Source organism: Chenopodium album, chromosome 15 (assembly GCF_948465745.1).
Source record: "Chenopodium album chromosome 15, dcCheAlbu1.1, whole genome shotgun sequence".
Taxonomy (NCBI): domain Eukaryota; kingdom Viridiplantae; phylum Streptophyta; class Magnoliopsida; order Caryophyllales; family Amaranthaceae; genus Chenopodium; species Chenopodium album.
Window position 1 is genome coordinate 53235649 of NC_137848.1, and position 27841 is coordinate 53263489.

Below are 27841 nucleotides of genomic sequence, written 5' to 3' on the forward strand. Positions count from 1 at the left end.
GTTAACCAAAAAAAAAAAAATCAATTTTGCTTTCATTGAGAGTCGAACTCAAGACCTCCCGCTTACTAAACGGGTGCTCTAACCAACTGAGCTATGAAAGCTGGACAATAATTCATAGCACATTTAATTAAATATTGATCATTAAAATCGATTAGAATAACTGAAAAAAAATACTGGGGGAACCTATAAATAGCACCAAAAAATAGAGCAGGTATGGTAGAGATGAACCGCTTCAGCATCAAGTTTCCCAATAATTCCTTCTTAAAACCCTAATTCAATTTCCGCATAAAAATGGAGCACGAAAAATCGTTCAAAGATATTGGAGTTTGTGATTTATTAGTTGAAGCTTGTGAGAATTTGGGATGGAAAACTCCTACCCAAATTCAAGCTCAAGCCATCCCTTCTGCTCTTGAAGGTTTTCCTCTTTTAATTTTACTTCTTTTTTTATAATTCATTGAAATAAGGTCTTCCATAATGTTGTTGTTTGATTTTGGATTGATTTTATTTGATAAATTGATGAATTTTGTAATAAAAATTATCAGGAAAAGATATAATTGGGGTTGCACAAACTGGAACTGGCAAAACAGGGGCATTTGCATTGCCTATTATTCAAGCTTTACTCGATGCTGATCGCCCTCGTCCCTTGTTCGCTTGCGTCATTGCACCTACTCGGTAATTTTATTTTTTCATTCTATTGATTGATGATTATGTTAATTGTTTTTATGGATTTTGATCTTTGTGAAACTCTTTTAATCTTTTATTATTTTTGGTGTGAATTTAGGGAGCTTGCAATTCAAATCGGTGAAGTATTCTCAGCCTTGGGAGCTGGTATTGGGTTCAAGACAGCAGCTGTGAGTTTGAATTTCTTTCATTTTTTATGCATTTAACATCCTTGAATATAAATAACTATTGTGCTGGGTCTTGACTTCTTCATATGTATATTTAATCAAAGGTGTATCTTTTTTCAATTTTGGTTCTTACATTCTATCCTAATAATACAAGGTTGGAAAATTGTTTGCCCCAAGTTATACAAGTCAGATTAATTGAATTGTGTTTGAAAGCAAGATCCATCATTAATGGTCACCTTCTGTAGCTTGTAGGTGGAGTGGACATGAATCAACAGCAGTTCGCCCTCGCAAGACGGCCTCACATCATAGTATGCTGTCACTCACATTTGCTTATTTGTCTCTACTGCATATTTTATGCTCTTCTTCTCCTGTTTCATCAATATTTAAATAGATAGATTGTATGTTGATAGTTATCTCAAATGCTATACTAATGTTATGGGTGATAGAACAATATATTAGCTTTTGATCTAGACAAACAGGACTGTAAACCTCAATTTGAACAACAATGTTCAGTAACTTCAACAGTTTTGGGCCTTCGGCTGTGTCTTTTAATAAGAGGCTTGTTAACTGAGTTCCTACATAGTTAATGGGCCAATGGATATTTAGGTTGATATGAGCCGTAACTAAGGGCTTCCCTTTCGGAGATGGAAGACAAAACTTCTAGTCTTCTACATTTGCATAACAAAGAGACTTCCACTTTATTGGTCAAGAATGACTAATGCTGTAGATTAACACTGTAATTGTTGTAGGTTCTTGTTTTTTCTTCTACTTTAAATGGACTGTGTAGATAAATAAGTGTCATAATCTCGAGTCATATTCTTTTTTAGGATGGATCTTGCCCATCTTGGGGTTATGTTGTATCATCTCATGGCTGAGAAAGCTTAGTTGGTTTTGATTTCAGATATGTTATTTGCCATCTGATCTTTTCTCTTCTAGGTTGGTACTCCTGGATGTCTTCTGGATCATTTGACCAATACCAAGGGGTTCTCATTTTGTTCGTTGAAGCATCTGGTATGCTGCTGTGTTCATACTTTTGGTTTAATTTCGTGGCTACTCTTTTGTCTTTTGCATGTATAGAATATTGCTCTATTTTCGCGTTTGTTAGTATTACATCTTGTAACTAAGTAACTTCCCAAAGAGGGTATTGATGTATTCTCATGTTGTAAACAGGTGCCTTGGGCAAAATAAAGTTCCATATATATATATATATATATATATTCCAATTTAACTCATTTCATTGGTGGGTTTGAACAGTATGAGTCCTGCACACCTACTGTTCTCTTTATTGACCAGAAAGTAATATACATATCTTACCACCCTCTGAGAAAGAGCAGTAGTTGATGGTTCCTCAAGAAAGATGCCCAAAAAATTTGATTTGTACTTGAAACTTTCTCCTACAAGGATCATCCATTTGAGATTGTTCAAGCCTTCAAGGGCTGTTGCCTTTAGCAATTTTAAGCCAGCAATTTTGTTGTTCCAATAACATACAATAACATATTCTGAGTATTACTTTAATTAGAGAAGAAAACAGGTGGAACTTCGTTAAGAAGCTTATAGCATATAAAGACCTTATAATTTGGTTTTTGAATTTTGAGGTGTCTACCGTGGCTTTAGAACTATACCTCTCTGTTCGATAGTTTGTTCTCTTAGCTTAATATTTAAGGTCTACAACTCTACATTGATTAGAAGGATGACCATCTCTTGGTTCATGCAGCCAACTCTATTCTTTTGGGAATAGGGCTTTGGCTTTTTTGTTGTGTTGCTTAAAAGGATGTACTATATGGGGCAACTACTATAAAATATAGCTGCCTTTCTTTTGGCTTCATTTTCTTTATTCATTTAGAATTTTTGGTTGAATTGTTGTGTTATTCCTATTATGTACAGGTATTAGATGAGGCAGATAGATTATTGGATATGGACTTTGAGAAATCCATTGATGATATATTGACAGTGATCCCTCATGAGCGAAGGACTTACCTATTTTCTGCCACGATGACAAAAAAGGTAACTATGACATATTTTTGGATGAAATTGTGTTTCAAAATTTTTTTCTCGTTTTAGTTGTTTCTGTCGTCCGTTGATAGGAAGTAAGTTTTCCTCTTTTTACTCTCTTGAGTTCAATGCTTTGCAAATGCTATGACACGTTGGGTTGGCGACTTGGTGGTCTCAAATCATGGGAATGGTAATTGAATTTGTGGGTAAGGTTAGTTGTTAATGAATAAATCTCATGTTCGCTACCATGGTAATGGAACTCCATCCCATACATGTGATTTTCTTCATAAATTTCCATTACTACTCAATATCACCTTGCAAATGGTAAGGAACATTTATGAAGAAAATGAGGGTATAGAGGTGACTTCACATTACCATTGGTAATGAAATACAATTTTTCTTCACAAATTTTACACACAAATTCATTACTATTCCCACAATTTATAACTTTATACCAAATGTTCACATGTGTTGTAAGTTCCTTTGCATGACCATTGCAGCCCTTCAAATAATAAAATGTTTTCTCTTAGCGCACTTCATGTTTCTCTCTCCCTTGTCACCTACTAGACTATGTAACACCAGTGATAAGTGACCAAACCATTGTAGATTTGGAATTTTTACACTTCTTTAATTTACATTTTAAATCCTACGCTTTAATTTACATTTTAAATCCTACGTGCTCCTTTTCTCCTTTTTTATTTAATTGGTCAACCTTAAAGCTCTAAATTTAAAAACACTAGGTAGAAAAGCTGAGTAGTGTTGATTAGCTAGTGTTGCTAATGGATATTTGGAAAGGTGGCTAGAGATTGTTAAGAGGCTTGGAGGAAGGAAAATCCTTGTGTTCTTTTTCCTCCTTGCTTTATTTGGGGAAGGCAAAGGCGGTTTAGGTTTTGGAGCTGTTTTCCTATGTGTGTCTCATTGTTATACCTTTACCTGTTTTTGTTTACCTATTCTGAGTTGTAACTCTTGCAAGTAACCAATGTTTATTTTTGTTTAATAGTTATAAATTTGTTACTTTGGGTGCTATTTATTTTTGTTTGGAATATAAAATGTACTCTAGAGGTATTGTTTTTGTTGAGAGAATTACGACTTGTATTATACTACCTCCGTTTCTGGTTGATCACACTTTATGTTTTGGTCTGTTTTTGTAAAAGTTCTTACCACTTTCACTTTATTCCATTTTTGCTAGCCCCTTCACTACTCTGTCCTAACCCTCTTACACCACTAAATTTATCACCTTTTCACTCACTTTCTTACTTAACACTTTTACTTTATTCCATTTTTTCAAATCCTAATTACTACTTTACCCTCTTTCCCCACAATTATTACCCCTTTCTCCTCTCATACCTTGTCCAATTTTTTCTTATACCCACAATCCTTATTACATATTCTCTCTTTTATTTTAATCACTACTTGTATTTATTACATTTAACTTAACCATTTTCCTTATTTCTTAATATTTGTGCAAATAGTAAATGTTAGATCAATTAGAAACTACCCCTTTTTCTTCTCATACCTTGTCCAATTTTTTCTTATACCCACAATCCTTATTACGCATTCTCTCTTTTATTTTAATCACTACTTTTATTTATTACATTTAACTTAACCACTTATCTTATTTCTTAATATTTGTGCAAATAGTAAATGTTAAGATCATTTAGAAACTGAGTTATTACCACAGTACTCCTATAATACATGGTCAACAATACATTGAGGTACTGGGAATCGATATTGTGTGTATACACAGAATATCTCATGCAAAGTCCATGGTTATGGATTTGCATATAAGAATTTGTTCTCTATTATTTTTTACTACTAATTGTTATCATCAAAAGTTTTGCGGATGAGTGAAGAGAGTCGGTGGAAAAATTGGATGCTTTAATATAGATATTAATACTGGACATCCAATCTAAAGTTACACATATTCATTACTACTTTCTTAGTCTATTACCCTGTTTGGACTTTGGAGTACCAAGTGAGTTGTTCCTTTACGTTCAATAGAATTCATTATATTCTGGTTACATGAATGGCGTTTTTGAAAGAGATTGATATTTCCGATAAGCTTAATGTCTGAAATAAGAGGTTTTCCACCTTTATAATTGCAGGTGAAGAAGCTCCAAAGAGCTTGTATAAGGAATCATGTAAAGGTCAGATTTATATTTATAATGACACTAATATCTTTGTGAACATTAATACTTTTTTTTTTCTGTTCGGGTGTTATAATCAAACGTACAATAAATTTTTCACTGGTTTACAGGGAAAGAAAATCTAAGTTTCTTTGAAAAGCAGTTTTCTTTTTAGTTATATCTTGACCAAATGTCATGGTTTTTTTTTTCCCCTTCCAGATTGAGATATCTTCTGTATATTCTACGGTTGAGTCATTAATGCAGCAATATCTTTTGATTCCTGCTAAGCAAAAGGTTTGTCTCCTTTAATGAACTATCTTATTTTGGTTTTGTAATGAAAGGTGGGCAAAAGGTTTCCAATGTGACTGCTGTTTTTAATGCTGATTTACCTTACAGTAGTTGCTACTTTTATAATTACTGATCGGATAATTCATGCATAAAACATGGCAATGAGTAATGTACGTGAGGCCTACAAAAAATTGAAGAAGCCATGAGATATGTTTATGAACTTCACATTACATTTTTATTTATTTATTTATTTTTATCTTTTCAGGCTTGTGCTCTTGTATATCTTTTAATGAAGATGCCTGAATACACATCAATGGTTTTTACTCGTACCTGTGCTGAAACTGAAATTTTAGCATTAATGCTCCGTTTTCTTGGTTTCAGAGCAATGCACTTTAATGGCAATATGACTCAGGTTTTCTTACCTTTGTTTTGTTTTGTTTAATTTTTTTTTTTCCTTATCTTTGTGTACTACTGGCGCCCTACTACAATATAGCTAGATTTATAGTAATATATTGCCAATTTACAAGAGTTTGACTTCCCGATTCTGTTTTTTTGTGTGTTTGTTGTAGGTTAAAAGACTGGGAGCCTTGAACAAGTTTAAAGCTGGAGATTGCGATATCCTTGTTTGCACCAATGCAGCTGGTAGAGGTCTTGATATTTCCTCTGTGGATTTGGTCATAGTTTATGATGTCCCAGCAGAACAAGAGGTGATTTTTTCACTTTTGGCAAATTAATCAAGAAAATTAAGAACATTGTTCTTTCCTGTCCTATTCATTACCCCTCTGTCTTTTCCAATAGGATTTAGGAATTTATGCACTAGGAGGATAGGAGATTTAAATGTGTATTGTGCAAAACATAGACTGCTTACTAGTATTGGATATAGGTTTGTGTACAGCAGTCACTGGCAACTTTTATTTGCTAAAGGTTTGCAATTTTTTGGTCCAAATTGAAGTGATTTTTGTGTTATACGAAGTATAATAATGAATTTTTAACATGGTTACTTTGTGTTACACTTGATATTATCCCTCTTTGATATCATTCGGTCATAATTATGTGATAGGCATTCTTACAATTGACCCTTGGAAATGAGCATTTGTTTATTATTTACCATGAGAATGTGGATGCTATTTCACAGTATTTGGTCACTGGTGTCATTGTGGGTTTCAGGATTATATACATTGGGTAGGGCGAACTGCACGTGCTGGGAAATCAGGACTTGCAATCGCACTTGTAACTGAATACAACATCGGAAATTATTACAGAATAGAACAAGAAATAGGTAAGTTGTTTTGTAGGGCTGTAGCATGTTTTTTTTTATCATGGACTTTTGGATCTGTGGTTGAACCTCTCATCTATATTCTGAGATATAGGAAAACAGTTGCCAACGTATCCTGTAGAAAAGGAAGAAATGTTGCTTCTGTATGAACGTGTATCTGTGGCGAGAAGGATTGTAGATAAAGTAAGTTTGTTCTACTTGCATGACTTATTTACAAATCCACATCCATCCAAATCCACATGGATTCTCTAAGCATCTCTAGTTTGCTATTGGTGATTAATTTTATCTTTAGCGGCACTTTAATTAATATGAAGGTATATTTACATCTACAGAAATACAAGGAATCTGGTGGGAAGAAGAGCAAAGAGTATAATGATCTGGAGGAGACTAAGTACCTGCCCAAGAAAAGTTCCAAAAAGTTGAAAAAAATCAAAAGGCCGCGCCCTTATTGATCTATTACATCAGCAACAAGTTTCATTTTTCTAGTGGCTGAATGGTGGATTTAAAAAACAATATTTTGTTTCTTTTATTTTGTACAGTACTTTTTAAGCTGCTTTAACCTTATCCTTTTTCATTCGACCTCCTCCTTCGATCCCTCACTAATACCACCATTTCCTCCATGTGACAACACTAACATCTTCATTTGTTTCATCTTCCTTGACATGTTTGCCGCCATTTTTGGTGGCCCAAGCTGTTGAATTAAACTAAAACCCCAAGAAAAAGGGAGAAATAAAGGCCATGGTTTACCCCAAAGAATGAGGGTGCTGTCCTCCTTCACCGAGTTGCCCTAGCTTGAGCTTTAATTTCTCCATTGAAGTTTCTAAACTCTTCTTTAAAGCTCTTCAAATTGTACATCCTCCATTAAGGTTGTTCTTCGTAAAATTAACATTGTTAATTTCTCTTATTGTTAAATTACAAAATTACCAATTATTGAATGATGGATATCTACACTTCTACTATACTTGTAAAGAGGAGGCCATCATATTCTAATTTGAGAAAATACAAGTTTATCTTTCAATTTTTGTACCACAACAAAAATACTAATTCTACTACTTTTCTCCTTTCTCTTTCATTCGCTATTGACCTCTTCTAAAAGAGTTTGTTTGGAGGAATGTGCAATTATTGTTAATGCTTCGTTCCCATACTTTTGGGAGCTGCTCTTACTTCACTAACCGATTGCAATCGTTGTCATTATCTTAAAAAGTTGTGAACGATTGTAGGCATCACCGTTGCCTTCTAATGCTCCACAAGAAACATTTTGATATACATAGTACATATTTTTATATCCAACTTTTAAGAATAGACAAACTTTGTTTTAAAACACATGTCATTTTATTATAATGTTCAACATGTGTCCACCTCATAAGTTGTTGAAAAAAAAACATTAATGACCTTTTACCCAAATGACCACAATACACCTTTTGATGACGAATGAGCTAATTGAAGAAAAGACTTGTTACAAGCGTAGTACAAGTAAACGTAGATTGAAAACGAGGCTTAGCGGTTTTATTAAGCAAGATTTGTTCCACTCTTTTTTTTATACATATATATTTATTTAGTAAGAGGTTGTGGGATTAAAGTTCATTAGAGACACTTCGGGTGAGAATTTTCTTATCTTTTTTCCCGTTAACTTGCGAGAGTTTTTTATATTATTATTTTTTAATTTTGTTACTTATGAAGGGGCCAATTGACCAGATTGGTAAATAAAAAAGACCCATAGTGACAATTTGGTAAATATTACTCTTGAGACAATTTGATAAAAAAAGCTACCCCTAAAGAACAATTTGGTAAAAAAAAAAAAAAATCCTCAAGCTACAATTAGCCTAGAAAATACAAAAATTTCGACAAAATACTTGTGAATAATTTAGTTCATTTTTCGAGTTTTTTTTAAAATTCCCATCTAAATTTCTAACTCTTTTTTTTTTTTTTTTATTGAAATAACAATTTGAAGAAAAAAAACATGTTTAAATATCAACTTTCACTAAAGTTTCGTACCTTTTAGGTCCTGATTAATGAAATTTGTAAAATGGGATTGAAAATAAATTTGGTAAATGAAGTAGATTTGAAATACGGAGTATTATTATTTTAGTATTATTTATAGAAGATAAATTGTCAGTACATTTCTTTTTAATTTCAATTTGGTGAATTGGCCCATACAACGAGTAAACTAATAAGGCTTTGACAGCTTTACAAAACCCTAAACCTCAGTTGTAGTTGTAGTTGTAGTTGTATTTGTAGTAGTGTTCTCGACTTCAATTGGGTTATTCTTGCGTTTGCTTCCCTAATTATTTGCTGTTGCGAATTCTCCTCTGTTTGCATTTTGCTATTAACAAAAATGGAGGAAGATAACCGAGAAGAAGTGAAATCATTCAAAGACCTAAATATTTGCGATCTTTTGGTTGAAGCTTGTCACAAATTAGGATGGACTGCTCCTACTAAAATTCAAGCTGATTCCATTCCTCATGCTCTTGCAGGTTTTTTTTTTAATTGTTTTAAATTCCTGTTAATTTACCATAATTATACGATTAATTGCTTCGAATTCTGTTAATTTTTCATAATTATCTTATTAATTGTTGGAGTTTCTGTTAATTGATTAATTGTTTGAGTTTCTGTTAATTTAATTAATTGTTACTCGTATAATTTTTGTTGATTTACAATTGTTGATTTTCGAATAGGCAAGGATATAATTGGACTTGCTCAAACTGGGTCTGGTAAAACTGGGGCTTTTGCATTGCCAATAATTCAGGCTTTACTGGAAGCCAAATCACCTCAGCCATTCTTCGGTTGCGTGCTTTTGCCCACTCGGTGAGCTTTTGGTTAATGGAGCTGTTGATTTTTGGTTTAATGCTTGAGTGTTGAATGGTTGAGTTCCCTTTAGTTAGTCCTATTACCGGCTGTTTTGTTATGCTGTTTCTGCAAATTTGCACGTTCTTGTTTGACAGTATATGTCGTTACTGTCTTTAATTTGAATAACTTACAGCTTCTATCATAAGACGACATAAACTTGATACAGTATATACTCCACCATCTAAGGAAGCCTTGAGGAGTCATTGTTACTATATATTTCAATTTTACTAGTATTTGTTTATGATTAAGGTTATGTTTGCTTTCTGTTTGATGTATCTAACACTGGGAATTTTGGCCTTAGTTTGTTCTCGCTCAGTAATGCATTTCCATTAAATGAGCTTATGATGCCTCTAGAATTATCCTTTTGCTTATTTTTGGCTGTTTTGTTACACCAGGGAGCTTGCAATCCAAATTGCCGAACAATTTGAAGCGTTAGGAGCTAGCATTGGATTAAGAACAGCAGTGGTAAGTTTGTTAATGAGCTGATTCCTTTCTTGCCTTTGTGTGCAATACTGCTCTACTTTCTCAGAGCTTTATGTCTTTTTTACATTTTGATATCTGATGAATGATTGAAAGTAGTTGCGTTTTTTGTAGTGAGTTATATGATATTTTTTATTTTAAATTTTTTTTTATAAAGCAAGTACCATGATTGCTGACTGCTTTATATCTTTTATAGCTTGTTGGGGGAGTGGACATGAACCAGCAGCAGATTGCTCTTGCAAGACGGCCTCACATTGTAGTACGTGATCATTCACTTTTGTTTATTTATTTGTTTATTGTAATACACGATTTGAGTTGTTCTAAGGATTTTGGATAAATTATTGTATAAATGTTGAAATTTTCCTTTCTTATAAATCTAATGTTATAGGTGCTACATTACCAGTAACTAGTGGAGTATACCTGTGCATATTGCATGTAGAACTAATTTGGAAGTTTTACAAGTCTATAAGTGTGTCTGTGCATTTAAAAATTATGTAGAGGTGTTTAGAAGCATATTTAAATGTGATACTGGGTTAGTTTTTTTGCTGTTATGTCTTGTCATTTATTATTTCTTTTCTATAGGTAGGAACACCTGGACGCCTTATGGATCATTTGACAAATACCAAGGGGTTTTCACTTCGTCCCTTGAAATATCTGGTATTTTTGCTGCTAATATTTCCTGTGTTTTTTTCTTTGGAATGCTGTATTCATTGCTCTGTTTAATTTTTTTGTTTGTGTAATTCCTGCTTAGCTGAATGACTTTGGTTTTATTTGGTGTTGTACTTAATCACATGTAACATGTACAATCAGTATAAGTTTGTTTTAATTAGTAAACAGAATTTGGTGCCTTGAATATAAGGTGAAGAGAATGGGCTTCAGCTCCGTAAATGTAATTCTAGTTTATCCGTATTGGCCTTTAAGACAGAACCTCGGTCATAATATCTCTTAATATGTTTATGAGGTGATTGCAGATTTGCAGAAAACCACACCAAGCAGGGCCGCTTGATTTATTAAACTGACCGACAAATTTTGTCTTTCCTTTTTTATGTCTTAATATCTATCTAATATTCTAATCAAACATTTATGAGTTTCCTTATTTTTTTTTGTTTTTGGGGTCTTAATGAGCTTCAAAGGGTGGGGGGACATGTAACCACTAGACCAAGGCCTCATTGATGTTTATGATTTTTTCTTATTGACTGCTAGGGTTATCTTTGAAGTAAATGATAATATCTATTGTCATTCAATAGGGTTTTCCTATTCAATTTTCAAAATATGTTTAGGTCATATTTGAGATAGGAGATGTTAAGGCTATGGTACCAAATGTTGGGCTTCTAAGAAGAGCACATTAGAAAGATGGAGGTTATACAATTGCGCATGTTAAGGTGGATGTGTGGGAACACTCTAAGGAATAGAATCAGGAATGAGGTAAATTCGCAAGAAAGTAGGTGTGGTAGGCATTACACACAAACTAAGGGAAAATCGTCTGCGTTTGTTTGGGCATGCAAGACGAATACTTAAGGGTGCACCGTTACGAAGAGTGGGACCATGGAGGGGTGGGTTAAACGAGGGAGAGGGAGACCGAAAATGACTTGGTTCGAAGGAGTTAGGATGGATATGAAGTATATGGAATTGCATGAGGATGAGGTTTTTGATCGTACGGGATGGAGGAGGAAGATTTTTGTGGATGACCACACGGAATAATCAAATTGGTTCATGTAGCCGACCTTATGAAATTAAGGTTTTGATTGATTGTTTGATTTGAGATAGAGGATGTGCAAAATACTTCTAAATAATCTGTTTTGATTGATTGATTGATTTGAGATAGAGGATGTGCATTCAGGTTGCTTAAAGGCTTAAGTTCTATATGCAATTAGGTGACTAATTGGTGCTCTAGATTTCTAGAGTACACTTAAAATTTCCTTATTTGATTTAGTTTTTCCTTAAATGTGATCGTGGGTGGACGGGTTTTAATGTACAGTTCCAAGGCGCTTAAGTGGTACTTTAGACCTATGTTTTAACTTTTAAAAATGGTAGACACTCTGTTTTTTTGCCCCCTTCCCCGAGGGTGAGGAGGGATAAGAAGTTGCATGGGTAAGTCAGCAAGGGCATCATCCTAAATTAGCGTGGAGATAGTGGGGCATACAATTATGATGTTCTCAAGCTATAAGATCACTTAAGATAATTTCAACTTTAATAAGGATGTATTAAAAAGCATCAATAAAATAATACAAAAGCTTAACATGAACAAGTTAAGCGTTCTTAAAATTTTGTTGGTTTATCATTTCTGTGCTCTCATGCACCCCCAAACAACTATTGCAAGAAAAAGAGTGGAGCAAAACTAGAATGAAAATAGTTTTTTTTTTTTTTCTTTTTCTAAATTACTCCTATGGGGTGTTTGTTTTGTACAGAGAAAAAGGAAAGGAAACAAGAAAGAGATGGAACTATGGAAGAAGAAAGGAAGAATTACTTGTCTAAGTGTCTGACTAGGCTATTATGTGAGGGTTTTTCATGAAAAAGTTCAATAATGAAGGGTTGATGCGTCCTAGAGATGTTTGAGTGTCGAGTAGCCAACATGGGTGTAATATGAAGAGTCTAATTAAGGATGTTTCCCTTTCTCATTTTTGAAGACCCCCAAACAATTGCCCCCTAGTCTCCCTTAACAAAGCTCGACAAGGCAACCTGGTTCGGCCAGATCTTTCCTTGTTTTGTTTCCACCTTTGCCCTTAATCTAAAATATTTATTTGATATTCTATTGATTTGTAGCTGAAAATACATTCTAATACCAAGACAATTGAAATCATGCTTTACATAGTCTACTAAGTAGAAATGCCTAATTGGTTGGGGTGTTGACCAAAAAGTTTGTTAAGGATACTCTATGGATTGATGCAAAAAGGAAGTTAGGTGTTTGTTAAGATACAAAGAATTTTTCCTTGGATTCTAGTATTGAGTCTTCAATATGTTCCATGGGGTATACCACATTGTTTGGATCGAAAGCAACCTTCTCTACTAAATCCTTTTTTTTTCCACTGTCCAGTCTTATGTTAAGTAAAGTAAAGTTGATAAAAAAAGCCATGTCGATCTTGAGCTGGCTTAACTTGACTAGACTTGGAATCTTGGAGACAAATTCAAGCTCATTTCCATTAATTACTCACCTTGAGCTTGAGCTAAAGATCTACTGGAATGTTAGATTGTGGAATCTTGCTGATGTGTGGCAAAGGTCAATTGTTTCTTGTTTAATGTTTGTAGGTGCTAGTTCCATTTGTGAACATGTCTTTTTATTTGTAGGTTTCTTTGCCCTTTGATTTTTCTACTAATACAACAACAAAGCCTTAGTCCCAAAAACAATTTGGGGTCCGCTAACATGAATCATCATAAGAAATCATACGATATAAAGAAAGGGACATAACAAGATAATCATTTCAAAGGGTTTGAAAAAGGTGAGTAAAGTGAGCAAACAAAAGAGCATCCATAAAAATTAAGGGAGTTTAAAAAGAAAACCGAAGTATTGATAGGAATACCGGTGGTTTGAAGAATAAAATTCAAGAAAATTTTAAAGGAGTGGTTAAAACGTTGGAGTAAAAAATGGAAAGGTTTGAGAGAACTTTTGAAAAGGAAAACAATAAAGTTCATAAAGCATTAGTGGGACAATATAATAAAATTAAATACGAAATTAAATTTAGAAAGTATATATTCAAGCACGACACGTCGCTGACGTGAATTTTCTCCTTCCACACCGCCCTATATAACACTATATTTTCCTTAATCCTCGAAGCACTCATGTCACTCTCAATCACCCTTTTCTATGTTTTCTTAGGTCTTCCTCTACCTCTCGCTTTCCCAACACTTTGCAAATTTTAATGCCTCCTTACCAAGTCTCACTTGGTTTCCTTTTTACATGGCCAAACCATCTTAAGTGATTCTCCCTCATCTTGTACTCAATCAATGTAACCCCTACTTTCTTCCTAATTATCTCATTTCTCAACTGATCCTTTCTTGTATGGCTACACATTCATCGCATGCATCCCCGCTACATTCATCTTATGCATGTGGCAATGCTTTATGACAGGATAAAGTCGTATAACCTAGTCAAAAATAATTCCTAAGTCCTCTAACTGTGCAGATACGGAAGAAGGGAAGAAGGGTCGAACCACGGGAAAACAAGTCTTCCTATTCCTAATTAATTAATATAATCTAAATTATTAAGTAACTAAATTATAGATATGATAAATTAAACTAAGGGAGATTAAAGTAGGGAGAAAATCAAATAATAAAAGCCTAGGGTATAGGTTCACCAATTAATAATATTCAAGGATAAAACACAATAATCCATCATCAATGCATCAATTAATCACATCATAAAAGACTTTCCTTACGTATTACAATCACAGAATTAATCTACTAGTATTAAATCGCATCTGTATTTATAAATTAACCTGCCTATTGAAACTAAGCCTAAACATCAATTCTCATCCGTCGAATCTCAAATCAATATTGCTAAACTCATACAATTAAACCAGACCTAATCTAATTGCATAGCATTAAATCAATCAATAAGAAATTAATCAAGCTTGGCAATTAACAATAATAAATTACCCCTTCATATTATTTATGGATCCCCACAACCCTAGAAAATAATCTACTCACACATAATTAAATCTAAACTAATCAAAGCAATTAAGCAAAACACGATGAACAAAAGCAAAAAATTTAGTGAAATAAAAAGGGTAGAAATTGTTACCAAAGTAAACGGAAATAATGAATTGAATTAAACCAAGAGTTGTAGAGAGAGACAAGAGAGAAGTTTAAGCTTAAGAGAAGATTAAACTAATGAAAGAGAGTAATTGTATCAAAAGCAACTAAAACGTATTTATACAAAACATAAAAATCCTAATTAAAATCTAAGTAAAGAAAACGTCGAATTCAATCTTCAAGACACGCGCCCGGTCGGGCCCGCCAGGCCCTCCTTTTTGATTCTTGAGACTCCTCTCGTGCTCGGTCGGGCGCGAAATAGGGCGAGGTAAGCTTCCTTTGGTCTTCTGCCCCGCCGGACTGGCGAAGCTTTGGGCTCTTCCTTGGACTTCCGTTTGGGCTATTAACTCGGCCCAAACGCTAATTTCCGCCTTAGGTCTTGAATCACTCGGGCCATAGCCTCGGCTTCTTACATGTCGAGCCCTTAATTACCGGTTTGATGACTCCAACCGTCCCTGGGCTACAAGGGATGGCTACAAGGGATGGCTGTGCTCCTCCAATGCTCGTACTTGCTCTAAATAATCCCGGGAAAAAGCTCCAAATGTGCAATTTCCTACAAAATGCTACCAAAACTACGAAAACACTAGAAAGCACACATTAGCAATAAAAGTGGCTCTAAACAGCCAAAAATACTCCTAAATATGACAAGGGAGGGGGGTAAATCACTATATTAAATAGACATCACTTTACGATCCAAAGCAGGCGTTATTGCCGTTTGGTAGAATTTTTCTTTTAATCTATGGGGTATGCCGGGATCACATAAAAAAACCTGTCGCACTCTTACATTTCAACCAACCCGCTTTGATCTTATGGAGCTACTAATGATTACTTTAATTAATGTGCAGGTATTGGATGAGGCTGATAGATTGTTGAATCAGGACTTTGAAAAAGCACTTGATGACATTTTAAAAATTATTCCTGTTGAGAGAAGGACTTACTTGTTTTCTGCCACTATGACCAAAAAGGTTAGCATGTAATATGATTGTTTATGATCTTTTCCCATTCTTTGTGAAGCTTTCATTGATGACATTAAATTACTTTTGTTCTTCACGTGTTTTTCTAGACAGTTGACATGGCTTTGACCTGTTTTGTTTTCTCCTTCTCTTTGGGTATTTGTAGCTAGTCTTTTTAAAAAAAGTTGTATTAGCTTTTGAAGCTGATATTTTCCAATAAGAAGAGGGGTATATTTAACTAGAAAGCCCTTTTTTGTTTGCAGGTCAAGAAGCTCCAAAGGGCTTGTTTAAGGAACCCAGTGAAGGTAAGGTTTCGATGTGCTGTGTCATATACTCATATTTCCTCTCTTTTAACTTATATGTTTCTTCTATTTTCCCTATTGATATATTTATCTCTTCCAGATCGAGTCAGACTCAAAATATTCTACAGTTGACACTTTGAAGCAGCTACATCTTTTCATTGCTGCTAAATACAAGGTTTGTTCATCTACATGGTTCCTCCTCTTATTGTTGTGTTCCGACCCTGTGTTGTGAATGTAGTTTCTGACACTGATATTAGTGATATACCTTGTTGGCTTGTTGCTGTGACTTTTACAATCTGTGATTGGAAAATTTGATTCTCATGGCGTCTTAGTGTGATATGTTGATCTATATTATTAGGTGAAAGAATAAAATTGAGGAAGAATTGCCTAAGAAAAAAAATGCAAGACTTGAATTAGTTTTATAGCCAGCGTGAAGAATTGTGGATATCTCAATTTATGTAATCATAATTTTTTCATCTATAAATTGTTTATAATTATTTTTCAGAGATAATATACTATTGCATAATTAGAGGCGCAAACTACAAACAAAGAGGGCATTTCCTCTACAACAATCTACTGAGTTCAAACGTGAGAAACCCTAGATGTAGGCTGATTCAACTTAGGCCTAAGAACTCCAGTACAATACTAAGCATCAGTAGAAGGGGGAGGGGCACTTCAGGCAGTTGCATTATGATTTGGTTTTTAGTGACTTGAATAATACGCTAGCTGGGTAGCTAGAGGAAAAGCTCTGGAAGGGCATCTTGATATTGATGAAGTTAGCTTTTAGATTTGGGAATTTGGGAGAGAATCAAGCATCTTAAATGCTTGAACATCCTTTAATGTTGTTGTTCTCCAGATTTTATCAATCAAACTTCATCTGCTTTCTTATTCTCACATTTAGTCTCTAAATACCCAGGTTTATCCTTTGTTCTGGGAAAAATAAAAAAAGCATGGCCCCAGTTAGCCCTTCGTCATAGGGAAGGCAACTCCTATATTTAGTTGCCTTTTTCTGTTGTTGAAAATCATGGCCCCAGTTAGCCCTTCGTCATTTTGATGTTTTGTTATTCTCTGGTGCCTGGTCATACCCAAACTCTTTTGATCAATCTATTTCTTATTTTATCAAAAGCCTTTACCAATACTCATACCCAAGCCTAACAGTGATTAAAATGACTGTGGGACTAAGGAGGCAAAAATGCTCTATGGAAGAAAAAAATAATTCACTTGACTGTAATACTACAAAAAAAAAAAAAAAAAAAAAAAAAAACTGAAGAGACTTTTGCAATACCAGTGTGAAAAGTTTCCAAAATTAATATTCCAATGCGAATCCATTAGATAAATGTTTCAGCTTCAGATTTCCTCTGCTTAATTTGTTGGTGACGGTTTTGCTTTGCTTACAAGAATTTTAAATTTAAGGTGTATTATGTTGATGCATTCTATTTTGTGTACTTCTGGCTAGTTATCTGTGTTCTCTTGTATGTTGCGATGTTTCTATTCACAATTGATTTTAAACTGAAGCTGTCTCTATGACTAGATACAATGTAAAATCATTTTGCTGCTTTGAGGACTTGAGATCACATTTATATGTCTTCTTTGACTCTTTCACTTTTCCTTATAATTTTGTTTTACTCATTTATTGGTGTGCTAAGCCGCAGAGCACTATTAAGATTTCAATGTGTATACTGATATGAAACTTGATCCTCCTTTGATAATCTTCAGGGTAATAATATTGTAAACCCTCTGAATTTACTTCTGAGTTCAATTCTCAATATAATAGCAAAAAGCTATGCACCCAAACTCAATTCTTATTGTCCATCTTCTAATTAGTGTTGTTCTCTTTACTAATAAGTTATAACTGAATAATATATCCTCCTTACCCCAACTAGGAATAGGAAGCAACAAAGTTTTGGAACCTAACTAAACTTAGAGCCCAAGCTAACCTGCCTAATTAGCTTAGTTAATGAACCCGAACAGCCCAAATAACTAGCTAACACAAACCAGAACCATTAGGCCAAGCAAAGTATTAAAGAATAAACACAAGTAACAAGTCTATTCCATTCCCTCCTACAAGGCACTTTGAAAGTGTTGAAACAAGATAAGTCTTCGGCCTTCCCATGATGATCCAAACCAAAACCCATAGTATCTATCATGATAAACACATGCTTGTAGGATAATGCAACATCAACCATAGTACTAACATATATGCTCCCGGACTTTGTAGCTATTTTTAGTGATACATCATATTGTTTGAAATTTCTATGAAGTTTTATTCTTTGCTATACTTTCATTTTTCTCAGGATTACTATTTTGTATATATATTGACGGATACGCCGGGAAGCACTATGGTTTTCACTCGTACATGTGATGCAACTAATCTGCTAGCACTCATGCTTCGTAACCTTGGTTTTAGGGCTGTTCCCATCAATGGGCATATGTCTCAGGTTTGCTTCTTGCCTTTGCTTTTATTTTATTGTATATCACCATACATTTTTTCTTACATTTTTTTTACATATTTTATACTCCCTCCGTTGCATATTACTCATAACAATTACTAAAAATGGCTATTACATATTACTCGCTAGGGGTGAGCAAGATCGGGTACCTGGTCAAGTTGAAGGGAATTGGAACCGGACCCGGTTAGTACCGGGTCAAAAAAATTGGACCCGATATTGGAACTGGTCCTAACCGGGTCCAATAAACTCGGAACTGGTCCCGGATCCAGTTGGAACCGGTTTCAAAACCGGGTACCCGGCTTATCATCATCTAATTGGATCGCGGCGCTATGGCTTCAACCAAAAAACAATCTGACTTCGAAATCAAATCTCATATAATCAAATGTCTTAAAATTAACCTCAAAAGATTAGCTAATCATTAACAATAGTGCATTTATTTATATATAAAACAAAAAAAATCAAAGAAATAACTCAGCTTACTAGTAGAGTAGTAGATTCCTTTTGTATGTTTCCATGTTCATTTTTGTATACATTTGCTTTCATCTAGTTGTAAGCATTCACTACTTTAGTTTCATTTGTAGAGATAATTGAAAAGAAAGGGAATTAAAAAAGATTTATAGTGAGACTAGCTAAGAGATGAAAGAGATTAAATGGGAAGTAAGAGTACGTGAGAGGAAGAAAGTGAATGTGAGGTATGAGCCATATGACGGCTGTAAAGATAGTTTTAACTTTTTGGGTTTGGTAGATATGTTTATTATATATGATTAAGGAAACAGTATATAGGGTTATTGGGCTTGATAAAAAAAATGGGCCGCAAACTCCAATTAACTCTCACGGTCTAAATAAAACTGATATAAAACTAATTAACTGGGTATCGGGTCCAAAAACTTAGGACATGGAATTGGAATTGGTTGCAACCGAGTCCTTGTTTTTGGAACCGAACTTGGACCCAGACCTAGTTGAACCAGTTCTGGTGACTCCACCGGTTCTAGTTTCGGAACCGGGTATCCATAATTTTGCTCACACCTATTACTCGCAAGAAACTTTTTTTTCCCCTTTATAGTAAGTTTTTATGTGTGATTTTACAAAATTACCTTTGGTATTTTTTTTTTTAAACACCCTAATTAAACTACTGATTTTCTCTTATTCACTTAAACCCTAACATTGATTTACTTAATTATTTCCTCCAAAATCATCCCCCTTCCGTCTGAATTCATACTCATTTTCATTGGCAACCACCACCACCACCACCACCACCACCGATCTCCAGTCTCTCTTAAATCAACCCAAAAATTTCTCTCTTTGTTCATCTCCCCTCAATTCGACCACAATATTCTTGGAAACCACCACCGCCGTCAGAAGTCACTGCCTCTGTCCCTTTGCTTGTGGCCGCTTCCGTTTTCCCTCTCTTCCTCTTCTTATTGTTGTTTCGTCATTGTCGGTGAAGCACATATGTGAAGGTTTTATGGTCAAATTTAACCATGAAAACTTTAAATCTAGAGTTTCGATTGTTTAATTTGACCAATTGAAGCTATACTTGATTATAGAGAAGGCATTAGTTTGTCATTTTCATCCTTTTCGTTCATTTTTTGGGTTCTGAGTTTTGGGGTTCTGGGTTTGAGTTCTGGATTCGAATTTTGGGTTTGAGTTCCGGGGTTCTGGGTTGGGTTGTGGGTTCTGGGTTTAGGGTTCATCGGATGTAATATTGGTGGTTCTGGGTTGTGGGTTTTGGGGTTGTGGGTGGTGGAGGGTTGTAGTTGTTCGTGCTGCTGGGTTGTGCGTGGTTGTTCGTGCTGCTGGGTTCTGGTGGCCTGGTTTCGGTGATTCGTGCTGTTGGGTGGTTGGTTTGCGCTGCTAGGTGGTGGTGTTGGGTGGTTTCATGGTGCTAGGTGGTGGCTGGTTTTGTGATGCTAGATGATGGCGTTAGGTGGTTTTGTGGTGTAACACCCCCAAAATTCGAGTCTTTTTAAAACAATAAGAGTAACCTTTTTAACTTTCAAAATCCAACCATCGAACTCCGAAAGTGTTACTGATACACTTATTTTCCGTAGAAAATAAATGCAAAGCAAAAAAAAAAATGAAATAATAATTAATAAACTAAGTGGTCTAATTGGTGGCAAAATAAAATAGTCATTACATCAAAATTGCAATTATTTGAAACCAGTAGTTGAAAGAAAATAATTAAATTCAGAAATAAACTAAAATGTCTTAGCTACGTGATTATTCTAACATCTCCTCACAAGTAACCGAGTACCCTCTTACCAACCTGCAAAATGTATCAGAAACAAGAAAAAAGAGAAAATTCCCAAAAATCAGATAAACTGAGTAATTCCAACTCCATCCCGTAAAATAAATAATTTTAGTTCAAAACATTTTATACATAATTTAGTCTCATAGACAATATAATACTCAACCAAAATCAACTTGTCACATAACACCTTATTACTTTAGTTAAGAGAGGGAAAGAGAACGCCAGTAAGCCGGGACTAGTCCCAGAGGGTCGCGCGTTACCCCAAATGGCCATGAAATAAACAGAATGTCCCTAGTGTGCACACCCCTCACTAATACCCAGTGATTAGGAGGAAGACTAACAACAATATATAATAATTTAAACCAATTAGTAGCAACCATAACTACTGGTGGGCAACCTATTCTTCACCCTTTCGGGTTTCATTTCCTTTCTTAAATTAAATTTCACTTTACATTTTATTAGATTAAATCATCCGATTACACTGTACACAAGTATTGCACAAATCAATTTAATTCCAAGTAACAATACTTCAATTTCAGTATTATTAGACCATAGTCATCCTACATGACATATAGACCATCAATCACATATAACCAATCATCCAATTCCCAAGATCTTATTTTTTTGTAAAAAAAAAAACTCATACGATATCAAATAATCAATTTTTTCGAAAATACATATACTAGTACACAAAATAGAAAACTAATATATAATATAATTCCGTAATATCATACGATTTCACACTCATCACATATAATTACATAAGCACATAGTTGGCACACAAAATTTCAAAACAGTTTTCTTACGGGATTTTAAAGATGATGGACATTGAAAATTACCTTGATCGTGCGTAAAATCTCGAGGTAATTAACCTCTGAAACGTTCACCTAGTAGCCTCCGTCTACAAGTAAACAAATAAAGGGGTCTAAGTTAGCATCATTGTACACGTATTACCCACTACTAAGTTAGAAATATATAAAAACCCATATAATCAAAATATAGAAGTTACATACTAAGGTTTGGCTTTATAAAAACAATGATTCATAAACCAAGATCAACAAATTTAATGAGTAAAACAACTTGAGGCTATCACCGAAATTTTTCCATCATTTCTTACTGACAACTCCTATACCATAAAATCCCTTTTCTTCTATTTTGTTTTTTTTTTTTCGAAAACCGTAAACGTAAGTGCAAAAAAAATCACAAAATAATTGTATAAAGTAAGGAAGCAAAATCCCTTTTCTCATTATGAAGTATCTTGCAACGGAGGAAATTTTCTTTTGGAAAGCAAGCTTAAGAGCGAATCGGTTGATTACGAAGGCACGACACTCTCGTCTAACCAACCGACACCACTCCAATTTTTTTATCAAGAAGGTGCTTTAATTTGAGCCATTGAAGGGATTATCAATTGCTTACCAAAATAGAGATGAGTTTATAAAATTGAGATGATGGTGAAAACAATGGTTTGGGGTAGATAGGTATATATAATCTATAGTTCTTGGGTTTAATTATTCTAGAAGATTACTCAAAAGATCAGATAAGACTCAATTCAAAAGGTCAGATAAGATTATCGAGAAGATTAGCTTCTTTCTTCTTCTTCTTTTTTTTTTTTTTTTTTTTTTTAAATTCCGAAAATAATAATTATAAAATCTATTAATATAGCATATATAATTAAAGTTTAAAAGTTTATACTAGCTGGAAAATTTTGGGGTATTACACGTGGTGCTAGATGGTGGTTCATAAATTCAAGTTGCTGGGTTGTGAACTTTGTTTTTTTTTTTTTGATTAATACTTAAGTGTATGCCCTTATTTTTCATTAATCATGCTTTCAATATTTTGCCTAGGAGTCCGCAATCTCCTAGTTTGTTGTGAGTAATTCATAACGGAGGGAGTGTATGAAACCTAATATGTAGATATGTTGACCTTCAAGTTGAATCTTATTGTGTATGTGCTTGATTCTGAAATAACCTTGCCTTGTTTGGTAGGCAAAACGACTCGGGGCGCTGAACAAGTTCAAATCTGGCGATTGCAATATCCTCATTTGCACTGATGTAGCTAGTAGAGGGCTCGATATTCCTTCGGTGGATATGGTGATAAATTATGAAATTCCCAGTAACTCTAAGGTCAGTTTTTGCTGCTCCTGCAGATTAGGTAGTCATTTGAGAACTCGGTTTGCTTATTGCTTCCAATGTATACTGGATGAAAACATTTCAAATTTTCATTTGTTCCATAAGTGAAACTGTGAAAGTGCTTACTGACGGTGAGCAAAGTTCAATTTGAAGTAATACAGAGTAGACGTAGACAAGTTGTTCTTGTGCTTAAGGCATGTGACCGTGATGTAGTCAGTTTGCTTCCATTGTATTCATCTGACAATGTCATTATGGTTTCAGGATTACATACATCGGGTTGGGAGAACAGCTCGTGCTGGAAGGTCAGGGGTAGCCATCTCATTAGTAAATCAGTATGAGGTTGAGTATTATATCCAGATAGAGAAGTTGATAGGTGAGCAGCATTTTGTGTTCATGATAGCATTAATTAGTTTTCTTTGAGCCCTTCATTTATTATCTGAGATACAGGCAAAAAGTTACCGAAGCATCCAGCTGAGGAAGCGGAAGCACTGCTCCTGTCTGAACGTGTTAATGAGGCAAAAAGGATATCATATATGGTATATTAGCTTAAAATCTATTGTGTTCTTATGAGTTAGGTTTACAGTTTCCTTTGTGATTTAGATTATTCTCTGTTTGTCTTCCTTTTTGTGTCAAGCTAGAAAAAATCTAACATATTACATTTTTGATCTTCTGATTACAATAAACTTTAATGAGTTTGCGACTAGGTTGAATTTACATTCATGATCCCTGTACATTGCCTGCTGCCCTGTATACTCGTTGAGATCATAAATAAATGGAATGCTAAATTCAAGACCCAATTTGACATTTTCACATGTGGTGTTTGACCTTCTGTGAACCTTGCTATTGGCATAAGCTAAAGATCCTTCTGTAGCATTGCTATGCTCCATCTTGATGCTTAAAATGGTTTTATGCTCTGAATGGATCTTTAATACGTAGTACATATCTTGTGGCTTCGTGTTTAGTGTGTTTCAGGTTTTTTTAAAATTACTTTTAAAAAGTCTACATTAAGTTCAGGTTGGTGTTTTTAATATTGTGCTTTTTGCATCCACAGAAAATAAAGGAATCTGGCGGGAAGAGTAAAAGAAAAGGCAGGGGAGATGATGATGGTGAGGAAATTGAAAAATACTCAAGCAAAGGCAACAAAGGCGGTGGTAAAACATTCAAGAAGTCGAGGAGATGATGCTTTTTACTTGCAAAGACAAACAGGAAGTATTAAAGTAGGGTTTACAAAAATTTTGTTAGATACTCTTCCAGGATAATATATATATTTTTTTTCCTGCCTATTTATTGACACTATTCCTGAGATATACGACTAATACAAGCATGCTTATCGTACATCTATAAGAAAAGTCTAACTCTCTTCGAAGACATCTGATAAGAAAAGTCTATCTGCATCTTGTTGTCCATGAAGTTGCGTTCTCTTGTTTTTATTTGTCGAACTCTCTAAAATTTCTCAGTTATTGGAGGCTAGTGAGCTCTAGTTCAAGCTTGCATACTCAACTCCCATCAGTCTAATCAGGTTCTTACTGAGTCGTCTCAAATGACAAGTGTAGTTCAACTCATTTGACTTATTTTGTAGATAAAATGAACTTAAGGTGAATCCAGAAAAAATAATTCGAAGAAGAATTATGGTCTACTTTTTGAACTCAAACTCGACCATTTGAGTGTAAAAAAAGAAAAATACATTAAATTTTGATAAGTTGGTTAAGTCCATTAAAAACACATATTACACAATATTCGATAATGTGTTTGCATTTTTTAATTACAGTATACCAGGTTTGCAATTAAGTATCAAATAATGAATAATTCTAAAAATTAGAAGAGGAGGGAAGGAGAGGGAAATCAAGAATACTACTTAATCTATAATTCTAGCTTCAAATGGGGGAAAGTATGAAGAGACACTATGGACAACTATGGTGCAAGAGAAAGCCTACCAACTTTTAATAATTGGGTTTAAGTGTGATTAACTACGATAAATTCATTAAATTATGACTTTCTTGTACACCAATCCTTGAGAAAAAAAGTATCAAAAGACATGTCAAAGTATTTTTTTTTCACACAACACGTTAAAGTATATTATTAATAAGTACCTGCGAATAAGAAAGCACGGAGTAAAATTTAATATTATTTCTTAAAAAAAAAAAAAATTAATATTATTATTTTTGAAATAAACAAATATAAATTGGTTGCATTAAACATACAATGTGCTTTATTAGTACTATGAACTAAGATGCAAAGACATCGCAAATTATTGCTCATGTTAAGTTTGAAGCGGTAGATTATGAGGTATGTCAAATATGTAAATTAGTTATGATTTTGATTGTAAAAGTTGTGGTATTTTTTTCAAAGTTTGTGATTTACAAATCTTTATTATTGTCGATGCCGTACGACTATTATTTACCGTTTAAAAAAAAAATTCAAGTTTATTGAGTTTAGGCTACTCTGATAATCCCCGTTTGGTATATAGGATATTCAAGAAAAGGGTTAGAAAATGCGTTAGTTAAAATATTGTCATAAAAAAGGAAAGAAAAGAAACGGATGAGCGCAGCCCTGCTTGTCTCTTTCTGAGTTCCCCATTGAAGCGCAACTCCACCTTCTCCATTGATGCAGCTTTCTGAAGTAAGTTGTTGTTTCTTTTTGTAATCAATTTCACAATCTAATCTAGGGTTTATAGTTGATCTAATTTAGGGTTCCAATATTATTTTGTACTGAAAAGGTGTAGTTAATTGATGAGTATGGGTGTATTCAATCTGGACTTTTTAATTTTCGCTTCACGATTGTAACCTTATGTTGAGTGGGATTTGACTCTTTCATGTACTGTAATGAGTTTTGCTTTCATAGTGATGACTTTTTAATTATAAATGTAAATGCTTTATACATAGAGTAATTAAAGTCTAGAATGCTGAAGATGAATTAATTAATCTGTATTGTGATTATTTCAATTAAACTTGTAATTAAAGTCTAGAATGTTATTTCACTTGCTTACATTATCCTTTTCATACTGGAATTTAATTTGTTTGTTGCTTTTTATAATCCTACTGCTTTTAATACTGCCCAAGTTTTTCAAAAAAACTAGATTACATCATTTTCGTTATCTGTTAATTGGAGTATTGTTACAGTCTTCAATTTAACTAAAGCCCAGTTAAATGTCAAACAGAGGATTTTGCATTTGACCCAACACAAGTGCCATATGATATCATGGATTCATATGTCCTTCCTTTTCCTTGTTATGTGGTTTAATATTGACTACTGCTCTACTTTTCAGTTAGTTATCTGTTATATATCTTAAGGCTCCTGCTGATAGATTTCAAGCATTAATTTGATGCGGAAAAATTAAAAAAAAAAAAAAAAAAAAAAAATCTACTTTATATAGCAACTTAGATACTACTACTCATTTCTGCTGTAGGTACAAGAGCTATTATTATATTGGGGGTTGAACAAAGAGGGAACTGTAAACATCCTTGGAAGAACCAGCTGATTTCGTTTTCATTAGGGAACTGTAAACATCCTTGGAAGAACCAGCTGATTTCGTTGTCAATAGGGAAGGCCAGTGGCCCTTACAATGATCACAGTGTAGCCTCTTTGCCAGATTGCTCAAGGCCGGTTTGGAGGTACCATGAAGGCTCAAGTTTGCATGTTTAGAATTCTCTTCACTGTTCAGAGTATTAAAATTGATTTCTGTAATTATTATCGTAATACAAGTCCTTGCACAAAAGCTGGTTTTTTCTCGACTACAACTAAAAGTTCTAGCAGATCATCTCCACTTGTAGGTGAAGGTGTGCAGGAAGTAAAAACGTTAGTACAGTTCCCAAAATGCGCTGCTCAAGTTTTGAGGAACTATGGTTGTAGTGAAAGCCAGATAAGTACTATTTTCTCCCGGCAGCCTTCATTACGCAATGCTATTCCCTCTTTTCTCGAAACTAAGCTTAACTTGCTTCGTAAATTGGGAGTCTCATCCTCTGAACTTGTCTCTATGATCCACTGTCGTCCGCGCCTTCTGAGCTGCCAAATTAACCGGCACTTTGATGAACGTCTAAATCATCTACTATCTCTATTTGGGTCAAGGGCTCTTTGTGTTAGAGCTATCATTAGGAATCCCTCGCTTCTGATCTACGACTTTCATAAGACAGTCATACCTACGTTTTCAGTGTATGAGAAAATGGGTCTCAGTAAAAGTGAAGTGATTTCCATGCTCTTGCTTAGGCCTACGTTAATTCAGAGAACCAATATGAGCTCAGAGAAACTAGATTACATACAAAGGACTGGAATCTGCAGTGATTCAAAAATGTACAAGTATGTGGTCACAATAATTGGTGTATCGCGCTTCGAGACTATCCGGGAAAAGGTTGCAAATCTTGAGAAGTATGGTTTCTCAGAGGATGAGGTACTGGCATATTTATTGGTCGACAGCCATTATTGATGACTCTTTCAGTGGAAAAAGTTCGACGACATATGACCTTTATAATGGGTACTATGAAGTTGCCACAGAGCATTATATGTCGTTATCCATTTCTGTTGTTCTGTAGTTTGGAAACAATACTGAGGCCCCGGGTGCTCTTGGTTAGTAAAATGCGAGAAATGGGTCTCGGTCCACAAGTAAATCAAGCTGTAATTATAACGGCATTGAGGATGTCTGAAAAGAGGTTCTTGAAGAAGTTTGTTGGATGCCAAGAGGAGGAAGTCAGAAAAGAGTTATTGTTGTATTATGGAGCTTCAAAAGGCATCAAGCGGTTGGCAGAATCATCAAAGAAGACTTCTTATACCTCCGGGTTTCCCTTCTGAAGACGACTCTCAGATTTTTTTTGGATACACCAAATTACAGTTTTGGTAGGTTAATTGTATTGTAATAATTTGATTTATCCAATTTCATAACAAAAGAAACTATGTGGTGCATAGTCCTTCATTGCTTCTCTTGTTTTCATCAAGAATGTTTTATCTTCATCAATACCTGCTAAGCTGCTACCTCTAAATTATGGAGGTGCTGGTGCTGTGGCCGATGATTGAAAACAAACCAAACATTCTGAATAACTGTTCTGTCTCTTTCTCTTTTATATATCTCACTCTGGAAAAATGGATTTTGGGTGAGAAGATGAAGGTCTGCTCAAAGCCAGCTGCTCAATATAATGCTTGAAATATTGGAACCTGGCTGA

The 27841-nt window shown here is 34.4% G+C and overlaps 3 protein-coding genes and 1 non-coding gene across 4 annotated transcripts; 3 read left to right on the forward strand and 1 right to left on the reverse strand.

The window, feature by feature from the left end:
* Nucleotides 1-27: 27 nt before the first annotated feature.
* Nucleotides 28-101, reverse strand: TRNAT-AGU (transfer RNA threonine (anticodon AGU)). The gene has a single exon. It is a non-coding gene; the product is annotated as a tRNA-Thr (tRNA).
* Nucleotides 102-291: 190 nt separating this feature from the next.
* LOC145582603 (DEAD-box ATP-dependent RNA helicase 10-like) lies at nt 292-6991 on the forward strand. The gene is made up of 13 exons (XM_081639580.1): nt 292-415; nt 543-672; nt 782-851; nt 1094-1156; nt 1785-1859; nt 2733-2852; nt 4946-4987; nt 5186-5260; nt 5520-5666; nt 5824-5961; nt 6422-6533; nt 6625-6713; nt 6863-6991. Exons 1-13 carry the CDS (start codon nt 292-294, stop codon nt 6980-6982), a joined length of 1305 nt encoding a protein of 434 aa, XP_081495706.1. The 3' UTR covers nt 6983-6991.
* A 1757-nt stretch (nt 6992-8748) lies between these two features.
* On the forward strand, nt 8749-23966 carry LOC145582604 (DEAD-box ATP-dependent RNA helicase 10-like). The gene is made up of 13 exons (XM_081639581.1): nt 8749-9004; nt 9206-9335; nt 9773-9842; nt 10054-10116; nt 10440-10514; nt 15452-15571; nt 15823-15864; nt 15962-16036; nt 18156-18299; nt 22548-22685; nt 22953-23064; nt 23139-23227; nt 23743-23966. The coding sequence occupies exons 1-13, from the start codon at nt 8866-8868 to the stop codon at nt 23869-23871; spliced, it is 1326 nt and encodes a 441-aa protein (XP_081495707.1). The 5' UTR covers nt 8749-8865; the 3' UTR covers nt 23872-23966.
* Nucleotides 23967-25182: 1216 nt separating this feature from the next.
* On the forward strand, nt 25183-27636 carry LOC145581442 (uncharacterized). The gene is given in 5 exon segments (XM_081638446.1): nt 25183-25186; nt 26098-26302; nt 26445-27078; nt 27080-27091; nt 27093-27636. Coding segments are annotated over 5 exon segments (1236 nt in total). The 3' UTR covers nt 27474-27636.
* Nucleotides 27637-27841: the final 205 nt, after the last annotated feature.